General features: G+C 40.4%; 3 protein-coding genes across 3 annotated transcripts; 1 reads left to right on the plus strand and 2 right to left on the minus strand.

Annotated features, from left to right (window-relative positions):
* Positions 1 to 9,379: 9,379 nt before the first annotated feature.
* LOC127566024 (uncharacterized) lies at positions 9,380 to 11,374 on the minus strand. Its single transcript, XM_052007347.1, has 6 exons — positions 10,627 to 11,374; positions 10,408 to 10,571; positions 10,269 to 10,357; positions 9,903 to 10,217; positions 9,695 to 9,844; positions 9,380 to 9,642 (listed from the first exon to the last, which is right to left on the minus strand). Exons 1-6 carry the CDS (start codon positions 11,301 to 11,303, stop codon positions 9,526 to 9,528), a joined length of 1,512 nt encoding a protein of 503 aa, XP_051863307.1. The 5' UTR covers positions 11,304 to 11,374; the 3' UTR covers positions 9,380 to 9,525.
* Positions 11,375 to 15,346: 3,972 nt separating this feature from the next.
* On the plus strand, positions 15,347 to 16,893 carry LOC127566000 (WAG22 antigen). The gene is made up of 3 exons (XM_052007287.1): positions 15,347 to 15,467; positions 15,546 to 16,342; positions 16,405 to 16,893. The coding sequence occupies exons 1-3, from the start codon at positions 15,453 to 15,455 to the stop codon at positions 16,415 to 16,417; spliced, it is 825 nt and encodes a 274-aa protein (XP_051863247.1). The 5' UTR covers positions 15,347 to 15,452; the 3' UTR covers positions 16,418 to 16,893.
* Positions 16,894 to 20,576: 3,683 nt separating this feature from the next.
* LOC127565987 (histidine-rich protein PFHRP-II) lies at positions 20,577 to 23,660 on the minus strand. Its single transcript, XM_052007159.1, has 2 exons — positions 23,463 to 23,660; positions 20,577 to 22,284 (listed from the first exon to the last, which is right to left on the minus strand). Exons 1-2 carry the CDS (start codon positions 23,472 to 23,474, stop codon positions 21,136 to 21,138), a joined length of 1,161 nt encoding a protein of 386 aa, XP_051863119.1. The 5' UTR covers positions 23,475 to 23,660; the 3' UTR covers positions 20,577 to 21,135.
* Positions 23,661 to 26,903: the final 3,243 nt, after the last annotated feature.

Raw genomic sequence — 26,903 nt, forward strand, 5'->3', positions numbered from 1 at the left:
GTTAATAAACTATAAACTATTGTTAATGTTGTCTGTATATGTGTGTATGTGTGCTATTCAGTCTTCAACATTCTTCTGAGATATTATTATGTGACATACTCAAAATACCTATTATTATATATTACTATATATAAATGTGTATATACAATAAGAAATAATTCTCACATACGATACGATATAAATATAATATGAAATAAGTACGATTCCAGTTAAAAACGTTCTGTGTGCTATAAATAAATTCCAATTTAATTTATTGAAATATAATTCTAAGCGGAATTTATGCTTCAAGCTGCTTTTGGCCTTCTTCGTCTCGACTGCCTTTTTCTCTCTTCATTTCATTCGGTTAAGAGGACACAGCGGGTTGGCTTTCAATTAGTCGGAATTTCTTTTGCGTCCGCAAGACGCAGACAAAGTGGGCGAAAGACGTCGTCGACGACGACGACGACAACATAAAAGAAATGCAGCTAGAAAAATGTCTAGGCTTGCGTATCAAAGGCCAAATTAAATGTTGCAGCTGCAACTCAATTAGAACATAGCTAAAAGCAAACTCCGATTATGGCTTTAAACAACAAAGAGAGACATAGAGCGAAGAAAACACGGCAAATAAATGCGCGCTGAATTGAAGTGAACAACTAATTTACGCGGCGGGGTAACTAACTAACTTTTATTTTGGTTGAGGAATCCAATTTATTTGGTTTTCGCTTTGGGTTTTGCGCTGCTTACGTACAAAGTGTTTCATTTGATGGAACTCAATTGATAAAACGCATTAACTTGGCGCTAAAGTTGCGCCGAGCCCCTCATTTAAGTACCTACCATAAAAACGTGTTCTTCGCTGCCCAAGTGCCCAAGTTGTTGTATATACAGTATATATAGTAAGTATATCTGTTTGTGCAGAAGCAGCAGCAACCCCACAACAACTCCAAGGCAGATAACATCGATTGTTCATTTAAGTAAGTTCGACTTACCCTCCTAATATTAACAACAAAGCAGACAGGCGAAAACGAATCCATTGTTTATCATCGACGCGGAACACCAACACCAACAGCAACACTTTGTCTTGAGGAAGCTATAGAGACGCCTCGATTTAATTCACAGCAATCAGACACTTATTTAGATTAAGTGCGCCAATTTAATTAATCAAATTGACTTCAATTTTTGATGAGAGTATTCGAGAACTACGTTATAAACTTTAGACTTTTGCAAACAAAAGTTTTTTATTCGCTTAATTGCGAATATAAATGGATTTAATACCGCTTTAAGCCTCAACACGTGCACGAAGCTCAACTTTGCTCCACTCTTTTTTAGGCTTTTAAGCAACAAACTCGCATGAGAAGAACACCAACAAAAAAAAAAAGGAAAATGAAATCTAAAAGCAAACAACCGCAAATACTTTGTACTCTGAATGCAAGTGATTCGATCGAACGACTCTGATACGGACTCGCTCTCTTTCTCTGTCTCTTTCACTGTCTCTTTTTAGCGCTGAGTGCTTTTGGCTTTAGTCTAGTTCGGCTGTCACACGGAAGTTGTTTGCTTTTGCGAGGTGCCGAGAGGCGGACGGACAAACACACACACACCCACACTCACACACATACAGAATGGGGACGGACAAACTAACTAACGCTGCTCTGAGGGCAGGCAAATACTAGACACACAACACTCGCTGCTATCGCACAATCGATAAAGCAAACAAATCTGCAACGAGAGTAAGGGAAAGCAACAGCAAAATAGAGAAAAAGAACGAGTTGGAGAATAACAATGCAACCATTAATAGAGCCACAGTGCTCATATGAACTTTTTTTCTTTCCTCAGTTGTCTTTATCATGTAAATATTGTCGTTTTAGTCGAATGACCTACGTCTAATGCTACCCACAAGATACCATAAAGTGTTTCTGTCTCACTTTGTACACTTTGTTTATGTAAAATAAACCACAACAGCAACAGCAGCAGCAACAACAACTCTTTTCAGCCTCAGTTGTTGCAGGAAGTTAGCTCAACTATAAAGACTACAATGTGTGTAGTATTGAGCAATGGTGCGGAAATAAAAATATGAACATTTGCAACAGACTAAGAAGAAGAAGAAACCTACAACGTCAACACAAAAAGTGCAGACAACACTTGCAAGACAACTGCAAAACTCAGCGAACTGTTCACATAAGTACTTCACAACTAAACGTGTGCCAAAGTTACAATGCATCGCACAGTGGTGCAAAAGCTATTTGAGGTTGCGTCAGCCCCCCAAAAAACTTTGCCAAATCATTGAGTGTTGCATATGTCTAGTCAAAGTTTCTTAGAATAAACATCGGTAGCAAAGTAAACTTAAACATTCCAATTGAGTTGAAGAAAGTTAATCTTCAGGTTTATTGATTGCAATTTGCTGTTGGCCCAATTTGTATTTATTAACCACATGGCAAAGCCAATCCCCTGCGGCCAAGTTTAACTTGCACTGCGGTATTTAACACACTGTTTAAACGAACCCTTGACATTTTGACACGCACACACACACAAAGTCACAGTTGTCGCTGCGGTTCACCGCATTGATAACCAGAAAAGGGGCAACACCCGTTGCCATGTGTAATATTGCAACTCGAACTCCAAGGGAAAGCTCTCCCTCTCTCTCAATTTGCAGCAGGCGTTAATTCCCTTAATTTAATTCTAATTGTTATGACCACCCATGGTGCAATCAACACAACAACACGACGACAGCAACAGCAGCTTGATAAGCGGACCACTTAGCAATTGTTTTTCCGTTGACAATGCCCAAGGAAAACAAAAATAAGGAAACACAAATTCGAATACAAATACGCATACGCATACGCATATCGTTGCCAGAGGCCTCGAGGGAAATGTTGGGTCGTTGATGGCTGCTGAAATGATTTTTACACACTCATTTTAACTGCAAAAAGTTACACACTCGTTTTAGACCAAGTGCTCCGACAAAAAAATGCCATACTTTGTAGTTCAATATTCCGTTTTCAATTCGAGTCTCTTTAATTTTGTTTTTGTCGCGTGGCCAACGAAACGAGTTTGACACCATTTTGCTTTTTGTATTCTTTTTTTCTGTTTTTGTTTTCTTTCTTTTTTTTTGGTGGCAACCAATCCGCAAAAATGGCAAGCAATTGGCTTTTATGGCAAAGTGAAACACAGTCGAGTTAACCGGATATCCTTAAACCACTCTCACTCACTCCTCCACTTGCAGTTCGCACCACACTTCAGCACGGTCCACTTCAGCCCACTTTAGTCCCACTTTACTTTTGCAGTCGCAGTCCATTTACTGCCTTCTTTTTTTTTTGATGTGTTTGTGTGTGTGGCAATATACTTTTGGGCTACACTGTGTTATTGTAATTCTTGCTGTGTGCGTGTGTATTGGTGACGACTGTCAGTTTGGATTATCATTTCTTGTAATTTGTTGACGATAGCAGACGTTCAACTCAATTGAATAACTGACTTGGGTTGAATTCAATTTTGGCCAGTCAACCGTATGCCAAATGCACTTAAAGCCTGCCCCGGACCTTATCCGCTATTGACACTCGATTTCACGCAGTTATAATTCCATTTATGGCAAACAAGCGTTAAATTTAACTCGCGTTGCAGTTCGAAAAGTTGCTTAAATTAGCTAAATTAGCTTAGCCTCAAAACTTTTGCTGGGCATTACACCCCAAGTAAAACAACAACAACAACAACAGCAGGATGGCCTGAGTCCTTTTTTACATAAACCTAAACGGTTTGAAATCTTATTTAAACAAACGCAAAAAGTTGGTTTTTCTTTATTAACTTTATGGCCCGAAGCGTTTTGTTAGAAGCGGAAGCGGAAGTCAAAGTCATTGCCATTGCCAGGCATTTGCCTGTTCTCTGTTGTCTCTTGTCTCTCAGCCGCATAGATGAGTGTATTTGTGTGTGTAGGTGTAAGAGGGTGTGTATGATTGTGTAGGTGTGTATTTGTGGCCTCAAACTGAGTACCAAGGCAACTGCTACCGAAATGTCGACTGCTTATTATAAACATTTTTGAATACGACTGGAACACAAAGCGCCTGCAGCAAATACGAAATTGTTGCAACTTTACACACACACACATACACACACAAGCACACACTCAGGTAGCAATCAATTTTTCCATCTCGAAATTCACTTGGCAACCAATTCAGCTAAACTAGAGTAGCAAATTCTTGTATTACAAAAGTGCAAAAATGAAGAATGGAAAATAGCAAAATGGCAAATACCAAAAATGCTCAAAATGTAAGCAAGTGTTAGCTTGGAATTCAATAGAAATGTGTGTTGCGGTGTTGCATGTCACACTTGATAACTTCTTCTTCGAAAATATGAAACATAAAGCAGCAAAAATAGAATTGCTTTTTGTTTTGCCAATGCCATCAGAGAGCATTCAAATTAAACACGATGCTCAACCTGTGTGGTCTGGCATCGAAAAATCTAAACGTGGCGCGGTAAACGAGGCCCAAACAAAAGACGAGGCGACGACAAAAGGCAAACGCACAAAGCGGCCACAGACTTGGCCATTGAAACTCATTTGGCGTCCATTAATTGCAAGTTTATTGCCAGAAAATGGTTTCAAGTCCCGCCCGCCGATGCCGCAGCCGATGCCGTAACGATTCCCATGGGCTCGTCTGTCTGACCAAAACTCTTGCCGTCTGTTTGTTGTTGGCTTCGCCACGTGCAAATTTATTGCGCCTCCATTATGGCAATTCAGACTGAAAAGGGAGGGAGAGGGAGACAGGGAACAGCAGCTAAAGACAGGTGGTCGAAAGCGTCTTCTTGGCTTGGTCCAGCTTTGAGTAACTTTCATGTTATTATAATAGCATTTCCTGGTTTACATTCTTGCACTGCACGCGCCCCCAAGCAGCGGTTATGACTTTGAGGGCCAATGTGAAGTAGAATTAATGGAAACTTCTCTTCAGATGTTTTAAGTAGGCGGTGATTTTCTATTAAGCAAGACGCGAACACAGCTTTCGAAACTTTTCGGCTACCAAATTATCCTACGGAAACCAAAGTCTAAGTATCCAAGAGCTAAACAGCTAAATACTTTTCACTTTAAAGTTGATATCAAAGATTCGCTATCTATGCAACATAAACTTCAACATTTAATTCGCTTTTTAAAGCTATGTTAATGTTGTCCTTTAACAGCTTGCCAAAAGCGTAATCTATTCATATTTAAACGCACATACATATAAACAACGCATAGCAAAATTGCCTCAACCTCAGCCAATTTCACTGCCATTTCACAATAACAGCGAGCATAGTCAATGTCTTTGTGAAAATTAGCATTTTAATATCATTCCCAGTGGATGGCTTCCTTCCTCTCTCTCCCCCTCTCTCTCCCATACACACGGCCATTTATTTTCATTCAGTCTTAATCAAAATCACAATTTTGCGCATTAATTTGCTGTTTGGTGTTCTGAATTTAAATTCAAAACTTTTCACTTGACATCCTGATGATATCTGATAGCTAACATTTATCGCTGTTCTTGTTGTTTTTGTTGTTGTTGTTTCATAGTAATATAAACAAATATTAAAGGCGGTGCCGCATTTAAACCTTTAGCCTTTAGCTCGGCTCTCGAGTTGTTTATAGAGCTCAGTCCAATTTTCCAGTTGGATATATATTACTTACTCAACGCCCACATGCTCACATTTGGCAATAGAGACGCCCACATGGCCTAGGAAACAGAAGTCAGCTGGTTTTTGAATATCAAATGTGTTCATTTTCGTTTTTTTGGTGCCATTTCGTGGGATTGCCTAAATGTCGAACTACGTTTTGTTGAAGACAGGGTAGGGAAAACCATCGTCGTTTTGCCGCTGACAGCGCCAAGATAAACAGACTCCCTGCCGCTTGGCTGACTGGCATTAAGCAGCTGCATGCCACTCAACGTGGTCGTATCGCAGTCGCGAGTTCAGTTTTTGCCGCAGCACTCCAAACATCCAGCAGCAATTGCAACTCAGCCACAACGACACCAAAAACGCCCCCAACCCCCGCCGCCGCAAAGAGAATGCCCACAGCGATTCTCACTGGTTTGGCACCCCAAAAAGTACGAGTTACAGAACTAGGAACTACAACGAACTACGAACTTTCAATACCCACATTGTCAACGTCGCGACGTTGCAGAGGCGGACAGACACACTGCGACAATGTGAATGCTGGATTTTGTGGTTTTGCCATGTTCAAATACAAACCGCCCGAAAGTATGCTACACTTTTTTTTTTGCTAAGCTGCAGTCAACGATGAGACGAGAATTTCAAGTAGCTAACTTTTTTTTATAGTAGTACTTGTATTGCGACTGTTTTTTTTTGTGTTTGCGCTGCTCAAATAAAAAAGGCGGCCAATTGAGTTGTTTGGCCCAAAGAAACAAGAAACGTGAAAGCGCTGTTCCGATTACCCAACACAAAATGCCTGTTAATAAGCGGTAGCCATTAATCAATTGCTTCTCGACCGGCTAAAGAAACTTCCCAACAGCCGCCACAAATTGAAGAGGACGACAACAACAACAAAAACAACAACAACAACAAAGACTGCGACGACGACATCGTTGGCGACGACACGAATTGACGTCAATCGAAACAAAACGGCCGATAGGGCATCAAGTCGAGCTGAATGAAATACAAACACTGTGAATGCTCATTGGTAAAACTTATCACGCAATTAGAGCTACCGCACACCTGGCCATAAATTATGCCCAAGCACAAAAGTAGGCAACACCAGAGCAAGCAACAAAAAAAAAGGAAGAAAAAACAAAAAATTAAAAGCCCAACTGAAAATCTAATGGGAGAAAAAAGGCAAAGTGAAAGCAGCTTGGTCCCTAGGTCGTTGAAAAGTAATGTGTATACATTTTGTACCCTGTTTGAATTTCAGCTAGAACTTTGCACTTCCTTGTTCAAAGCGACGGCGGCGCACAGTGCGTATGATTAATGCGTTATAATAAAAGATGATTTGTTTTAAGAGTGAGTGAGAGCAAGCTGTGAGCTATGTGAAAAGTCAACAGCCGCTACACAAAAGTCAAACCTTCGAGACCCTCTGCGAACTGGCCTCAGGTGTAAGGCACACACACACACATACACACAAGCACACACACCCCACAATTACAGTGGTTGGACTGTGCCACATGTAAATTGGCTTTGAGCGCCTTTTTGGCTTGTGGGTGTTGGGTTCGGTTCGGCTCGACTCGGCTTGGCTTTGCATTTGCTTTTGCTTCGATTTTGGCAACATGTTTGTTGTGCTGGCTACCGCAGACATCAATATCAAAGAGAATGGAAGAGGGCAGGCATTTCTCGTCTGCGTGGGAGTGAGAAAACAAATTGAGTAATCCCGTTGAAGCAAGAGCGCAATAAGGCTATAAATACACACGAAGTTAAGGACCCAATTTGAACACGCTGCGGTTGATTGATATCACTCCAAAGAAGATGACTACGCGACTGATGTAATTGTGACCAATCGCGACTTATATTCAGGTACTAAAAATATCCTGACGCATTGCATTGTCGCCAGTAATTAATATTGTTGAGCCTGCGCTGACTTTTTACTTGCAAAATGTACAAGAAATGTTGAGTGTTACATAAGCCAAATAAAGTCCCATGCCAACAGGTTGTGATGACGAAAGCTGAGAGCAAGGACAAGTCCAGGGATTGTGCGTCATTCAGTCGCAAATATATATGTATGTATGTAGTACAACTTGAGACTTGTCTCATAAACAGAGTCATGAATTAAGCAGCCCGATAACAACACTTGAATGCTTGTGGTCTCAGACTGCTGTTATAAAGTATATATAAAATGTAGCCCGAATCTTTGCTGGGTTGCTCGGCTGCTGCTCAGACAATATAAGAACAATACATTCAATTATCAAGGACTGCTCCAGTTGCCATTGCTTCAATTGCTGTCAACTGCCAGCAGCAGTTTGCATAAATGGACTTTTTGTCCTGCTTAACAAGAACTACGTCGACTACGCCACGTAATGAAACTTGGTCTCTAACTGGATTTGTAAATGTGTCTCTGACTCTGACTGTGTCTGTGTCTGTGACTGCGACTGAAGTTGTCGCTGCTGCTGTTATTAACACCAATTACATAAGTCAAGATTTTAGAGCCATGCCATGACCAACTAAAGAGAGTGTGACTTTAAATAGTATGGCCCCTGATTTACATTTTCATTTACATTTAGCTTTGATTAAAAGTTAGTCCGTTTCAACACTCAATTTATGTAAAGTCCAGAACCCTAAAGATAGAGCCTTTGCCTTTTGCGTCAATGGTCTGTGCTGTGTAAATTGCACGCATTACCAGCAAACTATGGTCGAAATTTAACGCAAAACCCAAATGCTTTGCCAGCTCGATAAAGTATACGAAATTGATGGATGGATGGTTGGGGCGGTGGATGGTCTTGAGTATTTTGTGGTTTTACAAAGCAAGCGCCAGACAAGCTGGCGACAGCAAACTGATAAGCTCCTCGCCTCGCAAAAGCAGTACTATATCCTTGCTATTAATAGCAAATACTCGACGTACTATACTGCGTTGCAGGACATCGCCACACACTCACACTCACACACTCACACACTCGCACACTCGCTAACACAAAGTCAAAACATAAAGCTTGCTTAAATTACAGTACACAAATTTTAGCAAAGCCTTAAAGTTCTATGACTTGAACATTTTTTGTTGTGCTTTTGTATTTATCGTAGCTATTGTTGTTGCTTTTTATTTTTATTCTCTTGCTCATTCTTGCGCCGCCTTGGGGTAATGGGGTGTTGTATGTTTTGGGGTGTGTGAAGCGAGGGGTGTCAGCTGCGCTCGTAAATGTTTTACTCATTAGCCATTGCGTGAAAAAACCAATAAACGCCGCTCAGTCCATAACAATTCGTGAGGCGCCGGCAAACGAAATGCAATCAAACCAGAAACTACAATACAGCCAATAACAAAACAAAATATTATATATATATATAAATGCTGTTATGATATGATCATAAAAGCAGAAACAACAGCGTCTAACTCAGCAAACCAATTTGTTGGCGCCCAATAAAAACAATAAAAACAATCAAAGTATTGCAAACACTTATTAAAGCCAACGAATTCTATACGGTTCGCTGAATTTTGAGCAATCGATTATGTAGCATTCTTTTTTTTCGATATGGTTTCTTTCTTATAAGTTATAATTGTGCAAAACTTCTAACTCAACAACATATTAAATATCGATTAGGAGCGTTTTCCCTTACAAATAATACCAAAGTACTTAATACTCATTAAACAACAAAGGTAACATGGCTTTTTATTTCTTAGAAACATTTCCAAAATGCAGCGTATATTGTTTTTAATAAAAGTATTTGTTACTTTCAAATTTAAAAGAGAGGAATTTTATTTGTATATCCCATATGAGTAGAAATTCTTTTATTTTTCAACCTGAATATGTTTAATTTATTAATAACATAAATTTCATAATTACAATTTAAACCAATTTAAAAATTTAAGAATATAAAAGTATCAAAAAGTAAGCATAGAATTATGAAGATTCTTTGTAAATCTTTGGAAATCCACGCTCACTAACTTACAACTTTCTGACTCTCACTTTTTTTTGTCTTTGTTTTGAGAGTTAGAGATTTCTTTTTGGAGCCATCTAATGATTTTTTCTTTGATTTGCGAGGCACTTCTTCAGATGGCTATTAAAAAGTATAATAGAAGTTAAGAAACTCAACACAAATGAGGTCTTACCAATTTTGTAATTTCTGCTTTTAATTCTGTTTGAATTGATTTTTGATCCACACTTTTTCTTTTCTTTGTTGTGTTTTTGCCAGTAATAGATTTCTTTTTAGGGCCATTCACTGACTTTTTCTTTGATTTGCGATGGGTTTTTATAGTTTCCTATTTAAAAAAGTATTTCAAGTTAAGAAACTCCTGGAATGACGCAATCACTACTTACCAATTTTGTAATTTCTGCTTTGGATTCTGCTTTTTGTTGTGCAAAAAATTGAAGCATTTCCTCGATTCTAACATGAAACATTCCCACACGTGCTTTGTTATTCACAAGAGTTTGTTGGGCATCGACCAATTTATGTCGTAAAATGATTTGCTCGTTTTCAAGGACATTCATTTGCTGCTCATAAGTTTTCTCCATTTCTTTTAGGCGATGTTTTAACTCACTAATCTGTACATCGTAAGAGGCTTCACGGCATATCGATAAATATTCGCTTTCTTCGATGTCTTGTTTCACTTTATTGAGTTCTTTAGTAGTTTGCTTAAATGAAGAAAATAAATATATATTTCACTACATATAAAATAAAGCTACCTCTATGCATTTATTTGTATGAATAACAGCTTGATCCACCTGCGCTTGAGTCCAGTTAAGACGATAACGCGCCTCAATTGGAAACACGACTGTAAAACAATATAAATAATTGTTGCTGTATTTAAATTAAATAGCTTACAATCCTCGTGATTGATTTTTGACTGCACTGCTATCTTCCTAAAGTTACCAGGATCTGCTGATCGTCCCAAAGTGCCAATTGCAGTTAAAGCTACATTGAAATGTTCCTTTTCAGTTAGATCCAAAACAGTTGCCACCAGCTCTTCAATATTTATCTGAGCATCCCTATTAAGCAATATTTTTTAATAACATCAAACAAAAACCATAAAGTTCTCATTACTTAATCAACATCATGGAGTTCTCACAGATATCTCGCTTGTTTCTCACATCCTTTTGGACTGCTGTGAATAGACGCATAATTTCACAGATATCCACACGAAACTTGTAGCAATTCATATTCCGATTTAGTTCCCTATCGATGGCATCCAAATATGCCACGTTCGGCAGATTGAAGCGAGTGAAATAGTGTTCCGTCGACCAACTGAATATGTTAAAGGATTTATCCATAGAGACATTAAGACGACACGTGTCATAAAATCGTTTTAAGCGATGCTGAATATTCGTCAATTCCAAGAGCGTAGAAATGTGTCCCACAGCGCTGGTCACTCGGTTAAATCGTCCTTTCATCAGCTCAAATACATCTGGTGCAACGATATTAGAGATTCTCGGCTCTGTAGTTCTTTTCTCAGATTTTCTAGGATAAGTGGTTTTACGATAAAACAACGCATTCCAATTAGTCGGATCAGACAATTCACTCTCTTCAAGGCTCTCATCGGATTTCAAGCTGCCAGTTGCCTCTTCAGATGGTTGATAAGGTTCCAATAGCTCTTTAAGAAATGTATCGCGACACTGATCATCAGCTGCAGCTGGTAGAGGAAAAGAATTCAACAGATCTGTTTGCCATTTTTGTATAGCTTTTGGTAAGTTGAATTGAACAGAAGCTGAAATGTCAACCATTATTATTTTGTGATATTTGTTTTTGGATGATTATTGTGACATATTGTTGTTGACTGTTGACTGAAAATAATTCGAATTTTACACAACAAATTCAAGAGCCGAGAAAGAGTGCAAAAAAGAAAACACATTAACAACAAATATTTTTGTGTCAACAGTTTTCATTGTTTCGGCATGCACAGCAAATGGCTTGCAGCTAAATTGTGACACCATGTTCAATGATTTATTGTGAATTAAATGCGGTTTAACACTGTGGTCTCTATACTCTCTCGAATACATGCGAATGTAATAAGTTCACCCGCCAGAGTTATTGATGACTTTGTCGACACTACGCAGCCTAAGAGAGAGAGAAACGAGACTGCATATTGTGACAGCTGTAACGACACTTGCCCCCAGTCAAATGTGGTTCAGAGGGGGGGAAAGGGCATTTGTAGCTTGTGTCGCACACACATGTGGCTGGCAGTCAAAGTTCAGCTCGGTTGTGGCTATTATTTGTGTGGTGTCAGCATCTCTCGTGTACATGTTGTACGAGTATTTTTATAAGCATCATAAATCATAGCACTTGGCTTATTTAAAAAGGTGAACAACAAATGCACTGCAAATGCGAAATGTCAACTTTTTGGAGCTGGAAGGGAAGCTTATAGTAGTTTAATGGACTGTCCAAAAATAGATAGTGATAATCCCACACACACTCTCGAGGCTTTCAAGCTGTGTGCGAAGTGCTCTTCAATGTATTCATTTAAGCTAGTAAATAATCTTTATTCATTTTGCGTTCAAGTGCTTCAATGTTTTAATTCAATAAAGTAAATATTTCTCATTCCTGAACTGTGCTCATTGAATGTTAATACTTTTCATTAGCACTATAAGTTCGCAGTTATTTTTTCATTTGAAGCACTCTTCAGATTTATAATTATAAATGGCGCTCTTTTGATTCTTTTCAGTGTTGCCACTTTAATTAGATATCACTCTCTCTCTCTCTCTGATTCAAGCGTTGTAATCAATGAATTGACAATTGAGGTCATGTGCTATACTCTAATTAAATATCCTAGTTACAGCAGCTGCACGAAGTGCTTGCTGTTCATTCGTGTGTGCGGGTGTCTCTCTGTCTGTCTGTCGGTCTGCACATTGAACATTCAACATCACGCATTCGCCACATTGCTCATTACGCATTCGCCCAGTTGTAATCATTTCTGTAAACTGTTTTCGATCTGTACATCCTGCGGTCGCACAACCTCCCTCTCAGCGAAGCATATGCGAGGCACGTATAAACCTTTTTTTTTCTTTTTTGTTGCGTTGTGCTCTGTGTTGTAATTGTGGTTTGGTGGGCAGGGAGACACTTGGTGTTGAGGGGTGAGCTCTGGCGTTCAGAATCGACAGCAACTGCGTCAAGTTGACTTGCCTGTCTGTCTGTCTGCTAACAAATGGAAGCGAATGGTGAAGCTCTAGCAAAACTATTTATATGCGGCTTCCACCGTTTCAACATTCAACATCCAACATCTAACGCCCATCCCCAGGGCGTGTCTAGGGGTGTGGCGCAGGGAGCGGCCAGGATGTGTGTGTGTGTGTGTGAATGAATGAGCGAGGGTCTCAACAACAGCTATTTATGGGGGGCAGCACTGCTACGTTGTTGTTCTTTTTTGTTGTTGTCTGCGGCCCGTCGATTGCCGCCTCTGTTTTGATTAATAGCGTCGTCGTTCAGGCAGCTCCACCTTGGACATTGGTCACTCTCTCTCTTCTCTCACGCTCTCTCTGGGGCGAGGAATATTTGCAATGCCAGCAGAAAATAACAAAAATGAGGAATCTCAGTTAACTTTGCTTTGCAGTAAAGCAGACAACGTTAGCATATTTTTACGTGCCAGTCGCGTTCCAAAAACTCGCTGTACTAATTGGCTGCAACTTTGTTTTGCCGACGTAACTAGCTAAATGGCTAACTAGCTTCGCTCCTCAGCAGCTTTGCTGCCATCCTTTGGGCACACACACGCTGCGTCTTTTTATCAGCTGTAGCCACACGCACAAACAATTTACTCGCAGACTCCAGCTTCATTCCCACTCCTAGCGCCCCTTCCTCTCGTGCTTGGTGCTGTGAATAATGTGCTGGGTTTTGTAGCTAAATGTTAAGGACGATAACGAGGACGAGCATGATGATGGTAATGGCCTCGTTGCCTTGCCTTGTCTCCTCCTTTGTTATTGTTGTTGTTCTTGCTGTTGTTCTTTGCGCTTGTTGGCTTAATTGATTTAGTCGAAGCTGCACAGAGTTTAATAGTTGCTCATCATTTATGTGGAGCCGCACAGAGTAGAAGAGTCAACAAGACAACAGCAGCTTGCAGCTTACAGCGTACAATGTTGGCCCCCAATGACGGGCACTTAATATACGCCACCACTGTGTTACACATTTGACACGCGACGTTGAGTATACACAAGTGTAAAAATAAAAATAAAACTGTAACTGAAACCGAAACCGGTTAGGTAGCTCCTCAAACGCCACTTTGCATCCAACACAAGCTCTCAGCTCTCGCATGCAATCGAGCCCGGCTATTGAGTCAACGACGCCAACACCATTATGACCATTATGCAGCCAACTAACAACTGCATGCTTGGCGGATGGTGGCTGCTGGGGGATCGAGTCACCTCGCAGAGTTTGGATTCTTGACTGCGGGCGCATGGCCATGAATGGCATCTTATCTTGTTGGCTGCCATGGCTGACAGCTCGCTCGCTGCTGCTGCAGCAAAGTAGGAAGGCATTTTAATTATTTACTAGCTGATCAAGGCGAATATTTCAAGAATCTGCATTATATAATACCACAAACAGTGTTGCTAAACTGCACCTATGCGACAGCGGTGTACGCTATATATTATTTAAATTTTAAGTTGCCAAATCACTTTGAAAATATGATAAGCAAAAGCATTGATAAATCTATTTCAAATCTGTTTACATATTTAATAAAAATAATAATCGATTTAAAAAATATGTAAAAAAAAAAAGATAGATAGAAAACAAGATATATTAATACAATTATCCACTGTCGCGAGTATATTAAGTATACGACTCATGCTCATATTAAGTATACGATTAAATTCGAACTAATTTAAATCACCTGGAAATAAGTTATAATGTGCTTAACTGCCTCAACACATTTCTACATTTTAAAAATAATGCCCCATCACAACAACACCTTAACAGCGAAATTATTTTTTCTTTTATTAAGTTCAATCAAGTTAATTGCATTTTTAAGATAGCTGCCGAATTTTTTGCGTCAAAGAAGGTGGGGCAATTGAGCACATTATTCTCAACAATAAATCAAAAAGTGTTGCACTTAGAGAAACCACTATAGTCTTAAAGTTTTGGCAGATATCTTAAAGAAATATTTATTATGAGAAGCGAAATTCACAAATTTAGCAAATGAGAATTTACTGTACATATGTTTGAGATTATCACATATTTACATGCATAATTTTATTTTACATTAAATATTTTGTTCTCGAATTAATATTTTTTAGATATCAATCCATTTTTAGCAAAAGTATGATACATAAAACAAATAAGTAATATAAAAAAGTTGTACCAAAAAGCTCAAGGAATTAATTTAAGAAGATACCATTTTTGCATCCCTCTTACATTAATAATACATGGGTTTATTTACTATACTTACTTTAATAAAATATAAGTATTTGCAATACTATCACAATACACTTTGTATACCTGAAGTTAGAATTGTAGCGAACTCAGCAATCGATCAAGCGGATGAACTGCATCCCAGACTCAATGTGTCATGGCTTGATTTAATTGCGTATTTGATCGGACGAGTATCGATCTTATTTATAGTGTGTGTATTATATATTATTAATACTATAATAGTTTGTTGTATTGTAATTGTTGTACTCTAAGGTGCATTTTGCTCTAATTAACATCGGTGGCTATTGATTTATGCAGTTCGATGCTGCTGCCATTTATAGGCAACGCTGCTGCTCTGCTGCTTGAGGCTGAAGCTGAAGCTGCTTTTCAATTAATCATCAGCAAACTTATTGCGTATATAAACAACTCTAGGGCGTTGCCAATTCAGTCAGTTGGACAATACTCTCAGTCGAGCACGGACTCACCGAAACAAACACACACACAAAAGACGGAAAAGGGATAAAGAAATTTCTGCAGAAATGCGAACAACAGCGGTAAATATGCAATGGACTGTGATATTTATGAATGCTGCTTGCAAGCGAATCAATTGACTGTATTTTGTATGCCAACAGTTGCTGAGCCTGCTGGGCCTGATGCTGTGCCACATCGATGGCAGCGTGGTACCGTTGCCGGTGGCATTGCCAACGCCATTGGCTGGCACATACCTGCTGCCACAACCGGGTCCTGTGCTCTTGCTAGTCCAGCCACCACCGCCCGAGGATGATGGCAGCTACAAGCCACCGATTCCGCCAGCTGATGGCAGCTGGTCACCCCAACCCGGCTTAGAAGGCGAATATGTCGAAGCCTCGACTGCAGATGCCAGTTTAACGGATGCTTCGCTGGTCGTGGACAGCTCCTCAGCCGCTGTCGCCGCTCTTGATGAGAAGTTGGTTATTGATGCCTCTGCATCAGCTGCAGCTGAAGCCGCAGCTGCAGCGGCTGCCGCTGCTGCTGGCGGTGCTGGAGGTGGTGGTGGCGGCGGTGCTGGACAGGCAGGACAACCCGGCGGCTTGTTGGGCGGAGCTGGCGGCGCAGGTGGAGCTGGTGGCGCTGGAGCTGCTGGTGGTGGTGGCGCTGGCGGCGGCGGTGGAGGCGGTGGAACTTTGACATCCGGCACGAGCGGACAAAGTGGACAGCCAGGTGGCCCAAGTCCTGCGGGCGCACAACCGGATGGTGAAGATGGCGCTGATGGCGCTGATGGACCCGATGGACCGGATGGCTCGAAGGGCGGCAAAGGAGGCAAGGGCGGTCAAGGTGCACGCAATGGCGCCGGCGGCGGTGGCGGAGCTGGTGGCGCAGCGCCACAAGCAGCACCCGTAGCTGTGGTACTTCCGGCGCCTGTTTGGCCACTGCCGGAACATAATTTGATGTAAGTTGAAAGCGTGGATGAACAGTGATTGAATTATAAGACTAATTTCACTCACTTTGCAGCACCGATTTTTAAGATGCCTACCAGATGTACCAGATGCCAATTGCCAGTTAGTGTTGTAAGCCAACGTTTAGCCTTAGGTCTAGTCAATGTGTCAGCTAACCAGCAAGCGAATATTAAAATTCGAAAACGCAAGTTTCGGTCTTGTATAGTACACTCTGTTAGTGCACGCAATTAAAGCACGTTACAGTGGCAGCCATAAATCTCTATCTCTGTGCGCACTATTCGCAAACTGGGCCAACCAACTGGCCAAAAACTTTTAGCCTAGTCGCAACAGCAGCTGCTGCACACAGATTCCCATTTCCTTTCGCTCTGTCTCTGTCTCTCTTTCTCTTTCTCTTTGCACATTACTCTTTTGGTCTCTTGCACTCGCCTGGCGTTGACTTCACTCCCGGAAGGCGAGCGAACGCAACGTCGCTGGAGCAATTTAAACTTTTGTCAAATAACAATAAATAAGCTTGTCGTACATGTGTGACCACAACTGAGCAGAAGTCCGAGCATTTGTTATTATTACCCTTGTTATCGCTGTTGCTGCTGTTGTTGTTGTTGTTGCCTGTTTGTTATGCATAATTTTATGTCATATTAATGTGGCCAGAAAAGCTTTTGACAGCAGAGAGCTTGCCAATGCTCGAGTGCTCTGCAAATGAGCCGCATTTTATGCATATGCCTAAAAGTAGGCAACACAAATTGTCGATTCATTTACATGCCACTCAACCTAATTTGCCCAAACTGAAAGAGAGTGGGAGAGCGATAGAGAACAAGAGCGGAAGAGAGGTAGGAAAACACATATTAAATTGACAGTTTTTGGTAATGTTATCACGGCTTTAACTTTATCGCTGACATCTGGTTAGCAACAGTCTATGCTGGAACGGAAACTCACGTTCTGCTAAAAGTGCAGAGAGAGCACAAGGCACACAAATCAATTTGACAGCTAAAGTTGCAACTTTTGTGAGCTCAACTCGTCGCAGCACCATTTGGGAAATAACAAAAAAAAAAACCAAAAAAGGAAAAGCGATGAGGAAAACTGTTGTGCCAGGGCAACAATCAGCATCTGCAATCGGGAAACGCATTTCACATTTCACATTTTCGCTGCTTACTTTTGGCGCTGTGCAAATGCGCGAAATGTTGAGCGCATTTTCTGCATCAACAGCATCAGCATCAGCAACAACAGCAGCAACAGCAAAATTTGTTGCATTATCTCAGCATGTTGTTTCAATTTTGTTGCTGAAATAGTAGTTCAACAGTTTTGTTGTTATTATTCGATTTGCACTGCATTATATTGTGTGTGTGTGCTCCGTTGAGCTCCGCATTGTGTTGCAGATAATTACATTAAAGTACTTTACCCATATTGCAAACAGCAGCCAGGTCAGTATAACACACAGTAAACACCCATGTGATTTAGTTTATTGGCTTCATAACACGCATTAGTAAGCCAATAAATGCGTTTAAATTTGGGAAAAACTTTGACCTTAAAGTGAGGTAAATAAATTCTATAATAATAATATTCTCAGAAATCATTGACTTCAAAGGAAACAGCTCAAAATAAAGCATTTATTCTGTGGAAACACAATTGTTATGCAAAGGTAAATATATTCTTAAATCATGGTAATATTTCGTTTAAATTAAATAAATACCCACATAAGTTGTGTAAGGCACAACTTAATGCCAGCCAAGGTTTTGTGTCTGCAGTTAGTCAAATTGCAAAAGAATATATATAAGTATGCATATAGCATAGATGTCTGTGATAATAGCAATTACAATGGGGATTTCAACACATGGATTTATTCAAATCGGATCAATTAGGCCATAAATTAACGCCTAAACCGTAAATTAAATTGAAGCAAGCAACATAAAAGCCACTTTAACCAAAAATATGCAAAATGCTTTGGCAAAATGTAAACGCCTACCAACGAAAAAGTGCCAAAGAGAACCTGGGCTTAAAAAAATGGCTTAGTAATTGTGTTATTTTATACAAATTGTTGCCAGGCATTTTTTGTTTTTTTTTTTTTTGGTGTTTACTTAACGGTTCTTTATTCGCAGTCGCAGTCGCAGTATTGAGCATTGGGCTGGAACTGGAACTGGCCCTCCAATTAAGAGTGGTTCTGGCCAACTTGAGGCAGAGCGGTGGAGCAGGCAACTGGTTGCCAAATTGTTGGCCATGCAAATGAGCCGCAAAGCGCAAATTCTTCGATTCGTATGAAAAATGAACTGGCAGAAATAATAATGCAACAACAAAAACAATCAAAACAAAACAAAGTCGTGGCAAGAAGCGAATTGCTCGCCACTCAACGCCAAGCACAGCACAACACACGAAAATTGCAATAATAAAGTTGGCAAAAATGATTTGAACCAAAAACAACAATGCTGCACATTCACTTTTGACGTGGGCTTCGTCGATGGCCACGCCCACATCGCGCTTGTGGCAACGCGAAACGTTTGATCATTTGGTCAAGCTACCGTTGAGACTCATGCCGCTGCTGCCACACATTCTGGCCACACAGCAACACGGCAACTGACCATTTAAACGCTTGTTGGCAATTTAAATAATTTCAATTGCACCACAATTAGACGATTGGAGTCGAAAATCAAATGCTCAGAGATCACAAAGCAAATGATTCGATCCTTTTGCACCTGTTGACCTCAAGGTCAAATTTAGATTTGAAATGTATGCCATTAATTCAATTGGCCAAATGCGACGTACATGTCTAATTAAGTGGCTAACTTGTCCTGGCCAAAACACTTAACGAGCGAACATTTTCGGTAGGCGGCGCAAAAGGCTTTTCCCCGAGAGGCTTTTCACCTTCTGTTACGGTTATTTATGTGTGCCTCAAATCGAACCAGGGCCAACCACTTGACGTTGTGATGTTGTATCGTGCCGTGACCTTTGCGTGTGCGCCAGAGATTGTTAATTTTTAATTAGTTGAGCCCGAAACAGCGGACGCGGAGGACAGCGTGCCCTGTAATTGACGGCGCGGTGAGCCAAGGTTATTGATTAGGTTGCAAAGGTTGCATTTCAATTTATGGCCTGCTGGCGTGAGGGCTACAAATTAATACTAACAACCCGCAGCCAGCAACCATCTGAACAACCCGAGGCTAACACTAAATATTTTGCAAATTGGAATGCCCACCCAGCTTGCACTACGCTACACTCTATATTTATTTTGGTGTTTTCACTTGACCGCAAATAGCTCAAAGCCAACACAATTCCAGCAACAGCAACAAAATGTCGCTTTTCCGAAATTGATTGATTGTTTGCACTCGAATGTGTTTACAGATTCCTGGCTTACTCGCATTCTCCCATCTCTCCATCCCGTCCCGCCTGTCATTCTGCATTCCTTCTCAATGGCAGCCAGGATATGCATATTTCAATCGCTACACTGCAAATATCCCATGTATTCAGCTCTCTCCTCCTCCTCTTCGCTCCGCTCCTCCCTCTCATATGCATAACAACCAAGCGTAGTTCGAGTATGTGACAAAAAAAGGAAAAGAAATGAAAGGAGCTCAGAGTGCTCAACATTCTGGATGGAAGTGCAAAAAGAGAATGTCGAACAATTTGAAATGCAATTCAAAAGATAATTCCACAAATTCTTAAAAAGTCAACAAATTGCAATTCATAAAAATAAACAAGTTTTCTGACTGACTGTTGCTTGAAAAGAATTTTATATAGCCTGTATTAATTGCTATGAAGAGGGCAAGTGCCGAGCTTTAATAAATTTAAAGTCACATTTTATTTCGATTTATTTTATAAACATTTTTGTAGAACTATATTGAAGAAGAATATGGAGAGGAAAGATATTTCCACAAAATTCATTAGAATACAACAAATTTTAATTCATAAATGAAAACAAGATGTCTAACAAATTGTTTCCTGAAATTTATTTTGTTTTTAATTACTATAAAATGCCTGGCTTCACAATAATTAATTGCCACTTTAATCCTTATTTTATTTTGCAAATAAGAATCCAAGAAATATACATATATTATTTTTCAATGTGAATTTGTATGACAATGAAAATTTAGTATATTTATTTAAATGTCAATTATTATATGTCAAATAACATTTTACCAATAAATTTCTTTTCAATATTTGCTAAAATAAATTCTCTTGATATATTTAATGTTCCCCAAAAATATTTTTCTACTCTTTTTTCCCTTCAAGCAATTAAAAAAACACTTTTGTTTGTGATCAAATACATTTTTGCAGTTTATTTGTCTGTTTGCAGTTTCATATAATATATGTGGATACATATCCAGTACATGATTCAAGGTATATAAAAAATTACAACAATTATTTACAACATACTCGTTCAGCATTGCTCAAGTCTAGAATAGGTAGAAGAGGAAGTCATTGAAAGTATGTAAATTGAAGAGAGAGCAGAACTTAAGAGACTTGACAGTGGGATCGTTAAGTTGAAGTAAATAAAGTTCGAGTGGAAAGTTCGAGAATAGTTCGATAGAAGATATTGTAGGAAAAGCTTCAGCAGTGACGGGCAAGTGAGACGTCAGCTCAAATCTCCCGTGTGTAGTTCTTTCCATTGAAGTGTTGTTGCGTGTGTGTTTCAGAAGAGAGACAGAGACAGCGTTGAAGTTAAAGTTGTTGCTAATAAAAAGGTGTATAGAAGACAGAGTGAGACAGGAAGAGAGTGTGTGAGGAGGAGAGGCAAAGCAACATATACGCTAGCTTGCTTCCGTTGTCGTCATTATCGTATCAATCGTCATCTCGATGGCTGAACTTAATAGTGATTGTAGTGAGCATGATACTGGCCATCATCCTCATGCGCTGAGCCACCATAGTAACCACCATGGGCACCAGCACCGTGACTGGCAGCAGCCACAGCATTCAGATGCGCGGCACGAGCGTGTTGCACCTCAGCGGGCTCAACGGGCACACCGTTATGGATGACTGGAATGTGGATGGGACCCTTGTGCGCATAGCCGGTGGCATAGCTCTGGGCATGGCTGTCGTGGCTGGCCTCCCAGCGTCCATCGTAGTGGCCATCGTCCCAGGAGCTGTGCGAGCTGCTGCCATGCGAAGCCTGCGACAGAGCGGCATAGTGAGCGGCCTTGGCGTGCTGCACCTCGGGAGTATCGACTGGCACACCATTGTGGATCACAGGCACATGGTAGCCACCGTGGGCAATGGGAGCGATGGCATGACCGGAGCGGGCAGCGGCGTGAGCGGCAAAGTGAGCGGCCTTGGCGTGTTGCACTTCGGGAGTCTCGACTGGAGCACCATGAGCATGCGCCACATGTCCCAGAGCCTTGGCGTGGGCAGCATAATGTTCAGCCTTGGCGGCCTGCACATCGGGAGTATCAACGGGCACACCACCGTGAGTGAGTGGCACATGAGCAGCTGGAGCACCACCATAGGCCCAGGCACCGCCATAGATGGAACGCTTGTAGAGATGATGAGCACCAGCATTGTGTGCGGCAGCAGCATGAGCAGCAGCATGCGCAGCCTTGGCGTGTTGCACCTCGGGAGTGTCGACTGGAACGCCGCCGTGGGTCAGCACCGGAATGTGGATGCCACCGTGATGATGCGCAGCATATGGCACATAGGCGGCATGGGCATGGGCAGCGGCATAGACGGGCGCCACATGGGGCACAGCGGGCGCCTGTGGCAGATTGGTGCCGACGGCATTGAAGCCATGATGAGGATCAGCGGTGTACGAGACGGACTGTGTGTGGCCATGTCCATCCACATAGGAGTAGGAGCCGTGGGTGGTGCCATCATGGGCACGCGTCTCGTGCTTCTGTGAGTTGGGATCGGCATAGCCATACGAATAGGTGTGGCTATGGGGATCCAGATGCTGATACTGTGTGGAAACGGCTCCGTGCCAAGAGGCGGACACCGTTGAGATGAGCAAAGCGGCGGCAATCAACTGCAATAAAAGAGAGAGAGTGTTGGAGATTAGGCTTATGCCATCGCTGATGCTGATACGTAACTGAGGCAATAATTGCGCATGTCTGTCAGTCAGTCAGTCAGTTGGTCACTCGGTTGTTCAGACTTTTTACCGCTTTTACTCGCTTTGCGCTTGCGCCAATGTTTCTCTTACTTTTCCTTTCGATTGCTGATTGTCTGACCATCCCCACATGTCTTCGCTTTTCCCCGCCTAACAAAACGCCGTCATGCGAAACATTTGATTTGATTTTCGATTCGAGATACTGTTGTTGTTGATGTATTACCGCATACGAGCACGAGGCCATTATTATACTGCTACTATATGTATTATGTGGAGCGGCGATTGAACTGCCAAGCGGTGACTAAACTATCCGATATGCAACATGTCAACGGCTTATCAACCACATGTTACACCGACTGTCGGCAGCTGTAACTAATTTCTGGGTGGCAAAGAAACCTGATCTGCCCATTGATTGAAGGATACAGTTCAAACTGAGCTCAAATTGTAATTAAATAAAAACCTGATTGCTTTATTAATAGTGAAAATATGCATAAAAGGAAGTTGAGGGAAACATTGTATTTACTTGAGGAACATAACTAGGAATTAACTTAACTTGCATTATTATCAACACTTTGAAAATGGAAGAGTTTTGAAGAGAGCAGTAATCGGAAAACTTTATACGAAACTAAGGAATTATTTAAATGATTTTTAAAACTATGAATTTACTTTATCACAATAAGTACAAGATTTAAGGAAATATAAAAACTTCGTTGTCAAATTATAAATTGAATATGAATTATCGCAAGTCTCAAAAACTTTAACAAATCATTAAAATTTTGAGCTTAAATTAGGAACTGAATATGCATCATGGCAAATCTTAAAAGCTTGAATAAAAGAATATGTGGGAATAACATTCGTTTCTATATTGTAATCAAAATGAAATATCTGATAAGTAAGTTAAGAACTAAATAAACAAATTTTAAATCACGATTACGCAGCAAAGGAAGTTAAACTTGGCTGAACAAATTTAATGCCCAAACATTTGCTGTAATGAAACCGCTCACAATTTGTTGTATTTATGCATTGATTTATCCTTTTTGGCATGCTACATTTAAGTAATTTATTTTATGCACAATTTGTACGTTGCGTTTACTTACAAATGGCTTCATTTTTGTTCACAAAATGTTAATCACAAGTGTTGGAAAGAAACGGCAACGGACCGTTTGAAAGGAATTTGTTTGGGGATAATAGAAAAACACACACGACACAACACAAGACACTGCTGCTGGATCGCTGGACGCTGGTTGAACCTCCTAGAATCTCGACTAGGACTGTTAACGAACTGTGCTGACTGTCGGCGGACGGCTCTAATATATACCGCCAGAGACAGGCGTCGTCGACGAAGTTGGCTGAGACGCCGGCGACTGCGCAAACACACCGAAAGCAAAAACAAAATGCAATAGCAATAGCAAAAGCAATAGCAACAGCAACAGCAACAACAATGGTAACAATATAACTACAATGAGAGCACAAGCAGAACAATGTGCCACAAGAGTAATCGAATTACAACGTTAATCGCGGCTTGAATCGGGTTTTAGCCAAAAGCCGAACTCAGCCGCAGTCGCCGCCGAAGACGAAGGCGAAGACACGAAACGAGTATCGACGAATGTGTTGCCAAAGCGAATTGTTGCCAGACACATTTGGCTCGCTTTTAGCGGTTTTACAGCTAACACTGGCACAACCGACAAGATTCGTTATAGCCATTGGTGCTGCATTTTGCGCTTGTCACAGCAAAATGCTGCTGCCATGACCTTGCTTTCGATTGACTCAACGTCGGAAAAGAATTTTAATTGCGAGCTGGCGGTATTTGGATTTGTTTTTGTATATATATTTGATTTTTTATGGTAGCTGTAAACGCGTTTTTTTGATTGCCACGCCAAATGTGTGTGTGCTGTGTGTGGGGGCAATTGAACTTCCGCGCATTGAACAATTAGCACTCATTATTTGGTATAGGAGGGATTTATGTTCGATCTTATCGCCGCGTGCCTTTCCAAAAATGTTTCTGGCCAGACCACGCCCAACAACAACAAAAACAACAAAAATGTTGCTGCTCACTCTCTCAATAAACACAGCTAACAAGGGGCCTGGGCAGCAAATTAAAAAATTCTTATGAATTTACAGTTAGTGTTGTTGTTGTTGTTGCCAACGCTTAGGGAGTCGCAAGTTGCTGCAACTTGCAACATGCCACGGGCCGCAGCCACAGCTCACAAAAGTGAGCAAAAACAAAAAATCAAGTAACAACAACAATAACAACAACAGCAAGAAAAATTGTAAACCAATTTCTGGGCGTTTTGCCTCTTTAATCATTGAACTGCATCGAAAAACGGCTGAAACGAAAAGTTTGCAAATTAAAAATAAAAGCGCAGCACACAAAACAAAAGACATAAAATGGTCTAGCTGCTGCTGCTGCTGCTGCAGCTAGAGTTGTTGTTGCCACATGTTGCAGCATTTCTTTAGAGTCCATTCGACTCAATCTTGATGTTGCATTTGCCACACTTTGCAATTGTTGTTGTTGTTGCTGTTGCTGTTGCTATTGGTTTTTATTGTTTTACCTGCCGCAACACAAGAAACACATTTAATAACGAGTGCGCATAGAGTTCGATCATTTGCATTCGATAGGCGCCATCAGTGTGTCAGTGTGTGTGTGTGTCAGTGTGTGTTGCATGTGGCACATGGCATAGTGTGCCACATATCGGCAACTTAATTTGCTCAGCTCTTGACTGCCAGAGAGCCAGCGCCAATTTAATTTAAATAAACTGCAAACTCAACTTGCGCTTTTGAACTCCCCCAACAAAAAGTATGTGAATGTATGGATATGAATGTTGCAAGTGTATGTGTGTGTGTGTTCGGGGGCGTGGCGGGTGTGTTTTGACATTTTTGCAACATGCGCAACATTATAAATTATATTCCCGTTGTCACCTTCGTTTTCGTTTTCATTTTATTATTATTATTTCTGTGTTTTTTGCACCGATTGCCGACATGTGGGCCGGACTGCTCAAGTGCAATCTAAAGATTTGTGTACACTGCATTCATGCCCACCTATCCTGCACAATTTGTGCAGCTATAATTATCATTTCATATGGGTGCGCTACAGCCAAAGCAATGCGGTACATAACTGCGCTTGGAAAAAGAACCGCAACAGCAGCGAAAAAAAGTGCTAATTAAATAATCATATTTATTAAGTGATTTTCTCTATACTTAGGGAATGTTCTAAGCACTAGAATTAAGCAAGCTAATGACACGAGCTGCAAACTAAATAGTAGTTACTTTAAAAGTATTTATTTAACAGTTTAAATTCTACTTCAACAAGTGTCATTTGCAGTTTATGTGTTATATATTTAATTATCACTATTAAACGCTGCGCCATTTATCATAATAATATTACGAGCATATTAAGTATACGCGCCGTAAACCATTCAAGTGTCTGGCCAAGTTCGTGTCATTTACAGTTCTACGCTAGACAAATAACAAATTTAAACTACTTATGCCATTAAAAAAGTAAATATGACAAACGGAAATTCTTTTACAGTCGACAGCAGCTGCAAAAACTCAAAACCGTTGTCCAAAGTGCCACTTTAAGGGTCTCCAGTGACATATGAGCCAAATTCAAGCTGGAAACTAAAGATGGAAACATGAAGATTTGCTAGAATATAAGCTTATATGAATTGAAAAGAAGCTGCGATTTAAAATATTCCAGTCTTAAATCTAGCGAAATAAATATAGTAAAAATCTAAAATTTAAGAATTGTTGTCAAATCTTTTTTACTCGTGTCACGCTGCCATCTCTAGCAGGCATAATAATATGAAGTATAAATTATAAGTATAAATTAATATGAAACTAAAAGAACCTTAAAGATAAAATAATAAAATAAAGTATTAAATCAGGCGAAGTTAATATAGTAAAGTTCTAAAATTTAAGAATTGTTTTCAAATATTTTAAACTCGTGTCACGCTGTCATCTCTTGCAGACATACCAATATGAATATAAATTAATATGAAACTAAATGAAGCTTAAACATATAATATTAAAGTATTAAATCAGACGAAATAAATATAATAAAATTCTAAAATTTAAGAACTATTGTCAAATATTTTTAACTCGTGTCACGCTGTCATCTCTAGGCACACTATCATCCATCAAAACCGACTAAGAGTTGCATTCGTATTGCAATGCCACACAGGCGTGGGTGAGAGGTTTTTATCAGACTGTCTGCGGCTTTGCTGTATGCAAATTGATGCATTCAACAGAATGCAGAATACAAAACAAAATCTGGCCATAAATTGCATGCCAAATGCCAGCTCGATGCAACTATTTAATTATTCTTGTTCAGATTTGTACCGACTGCACTTATGACTGACTGACTGAGTGAGTGAGTGAATGGTTGAGTGAGTGAGTGAGTGAATGTTTCTCACTCGACGAATATTTGTGTACTCGTATAGTAAGTATTCGGTTTAATGTGCAGCCATTTATCTTATTGCCCCGTGCACTCTATACATATTCATATAGGTAAATCATGTTTAATTAATTGCGCCAGCTGT

This window comes from Drosophila albomicans, chromosome 2R, assembly GCF_009650485.2.
Source record: "Drosophila albomicans strain 15112-1751.03 chromosome 2R, ASM965048v2, whole genome shotgun sequence".
Lineage (NCBI taxonomy): Eukaryota > Metazoa > Arthropoda > Insecta > Diptera > Drosophilidae > Drosophila > Drosophila albomicans.

Bases quoted from the DNA above. Each gene is read 5' to 3' on its own strand.
- LOC127566024 (XM_052007347.1), bottom strand. From the start codon at position 11,303: ATGGTTGACATTTCAGCTTCTGTTCAATTCAACTTACCAAAAGCTATA. The intron at 10,218-10,268 runs GTAGCTTTATTT...TCTTCATTTAAG, and splicing joins ATACAAATAAATGCATAGAG to CAAACTACTAAAGAACTCAA. The intron at 9,643-9,694 runs GTAAGACCTCAT...ACTTTTTAATAG, and splicing joins AAGCAGAAATTACAAAATTG to CCATCTGAAGAAGTGCCTCG.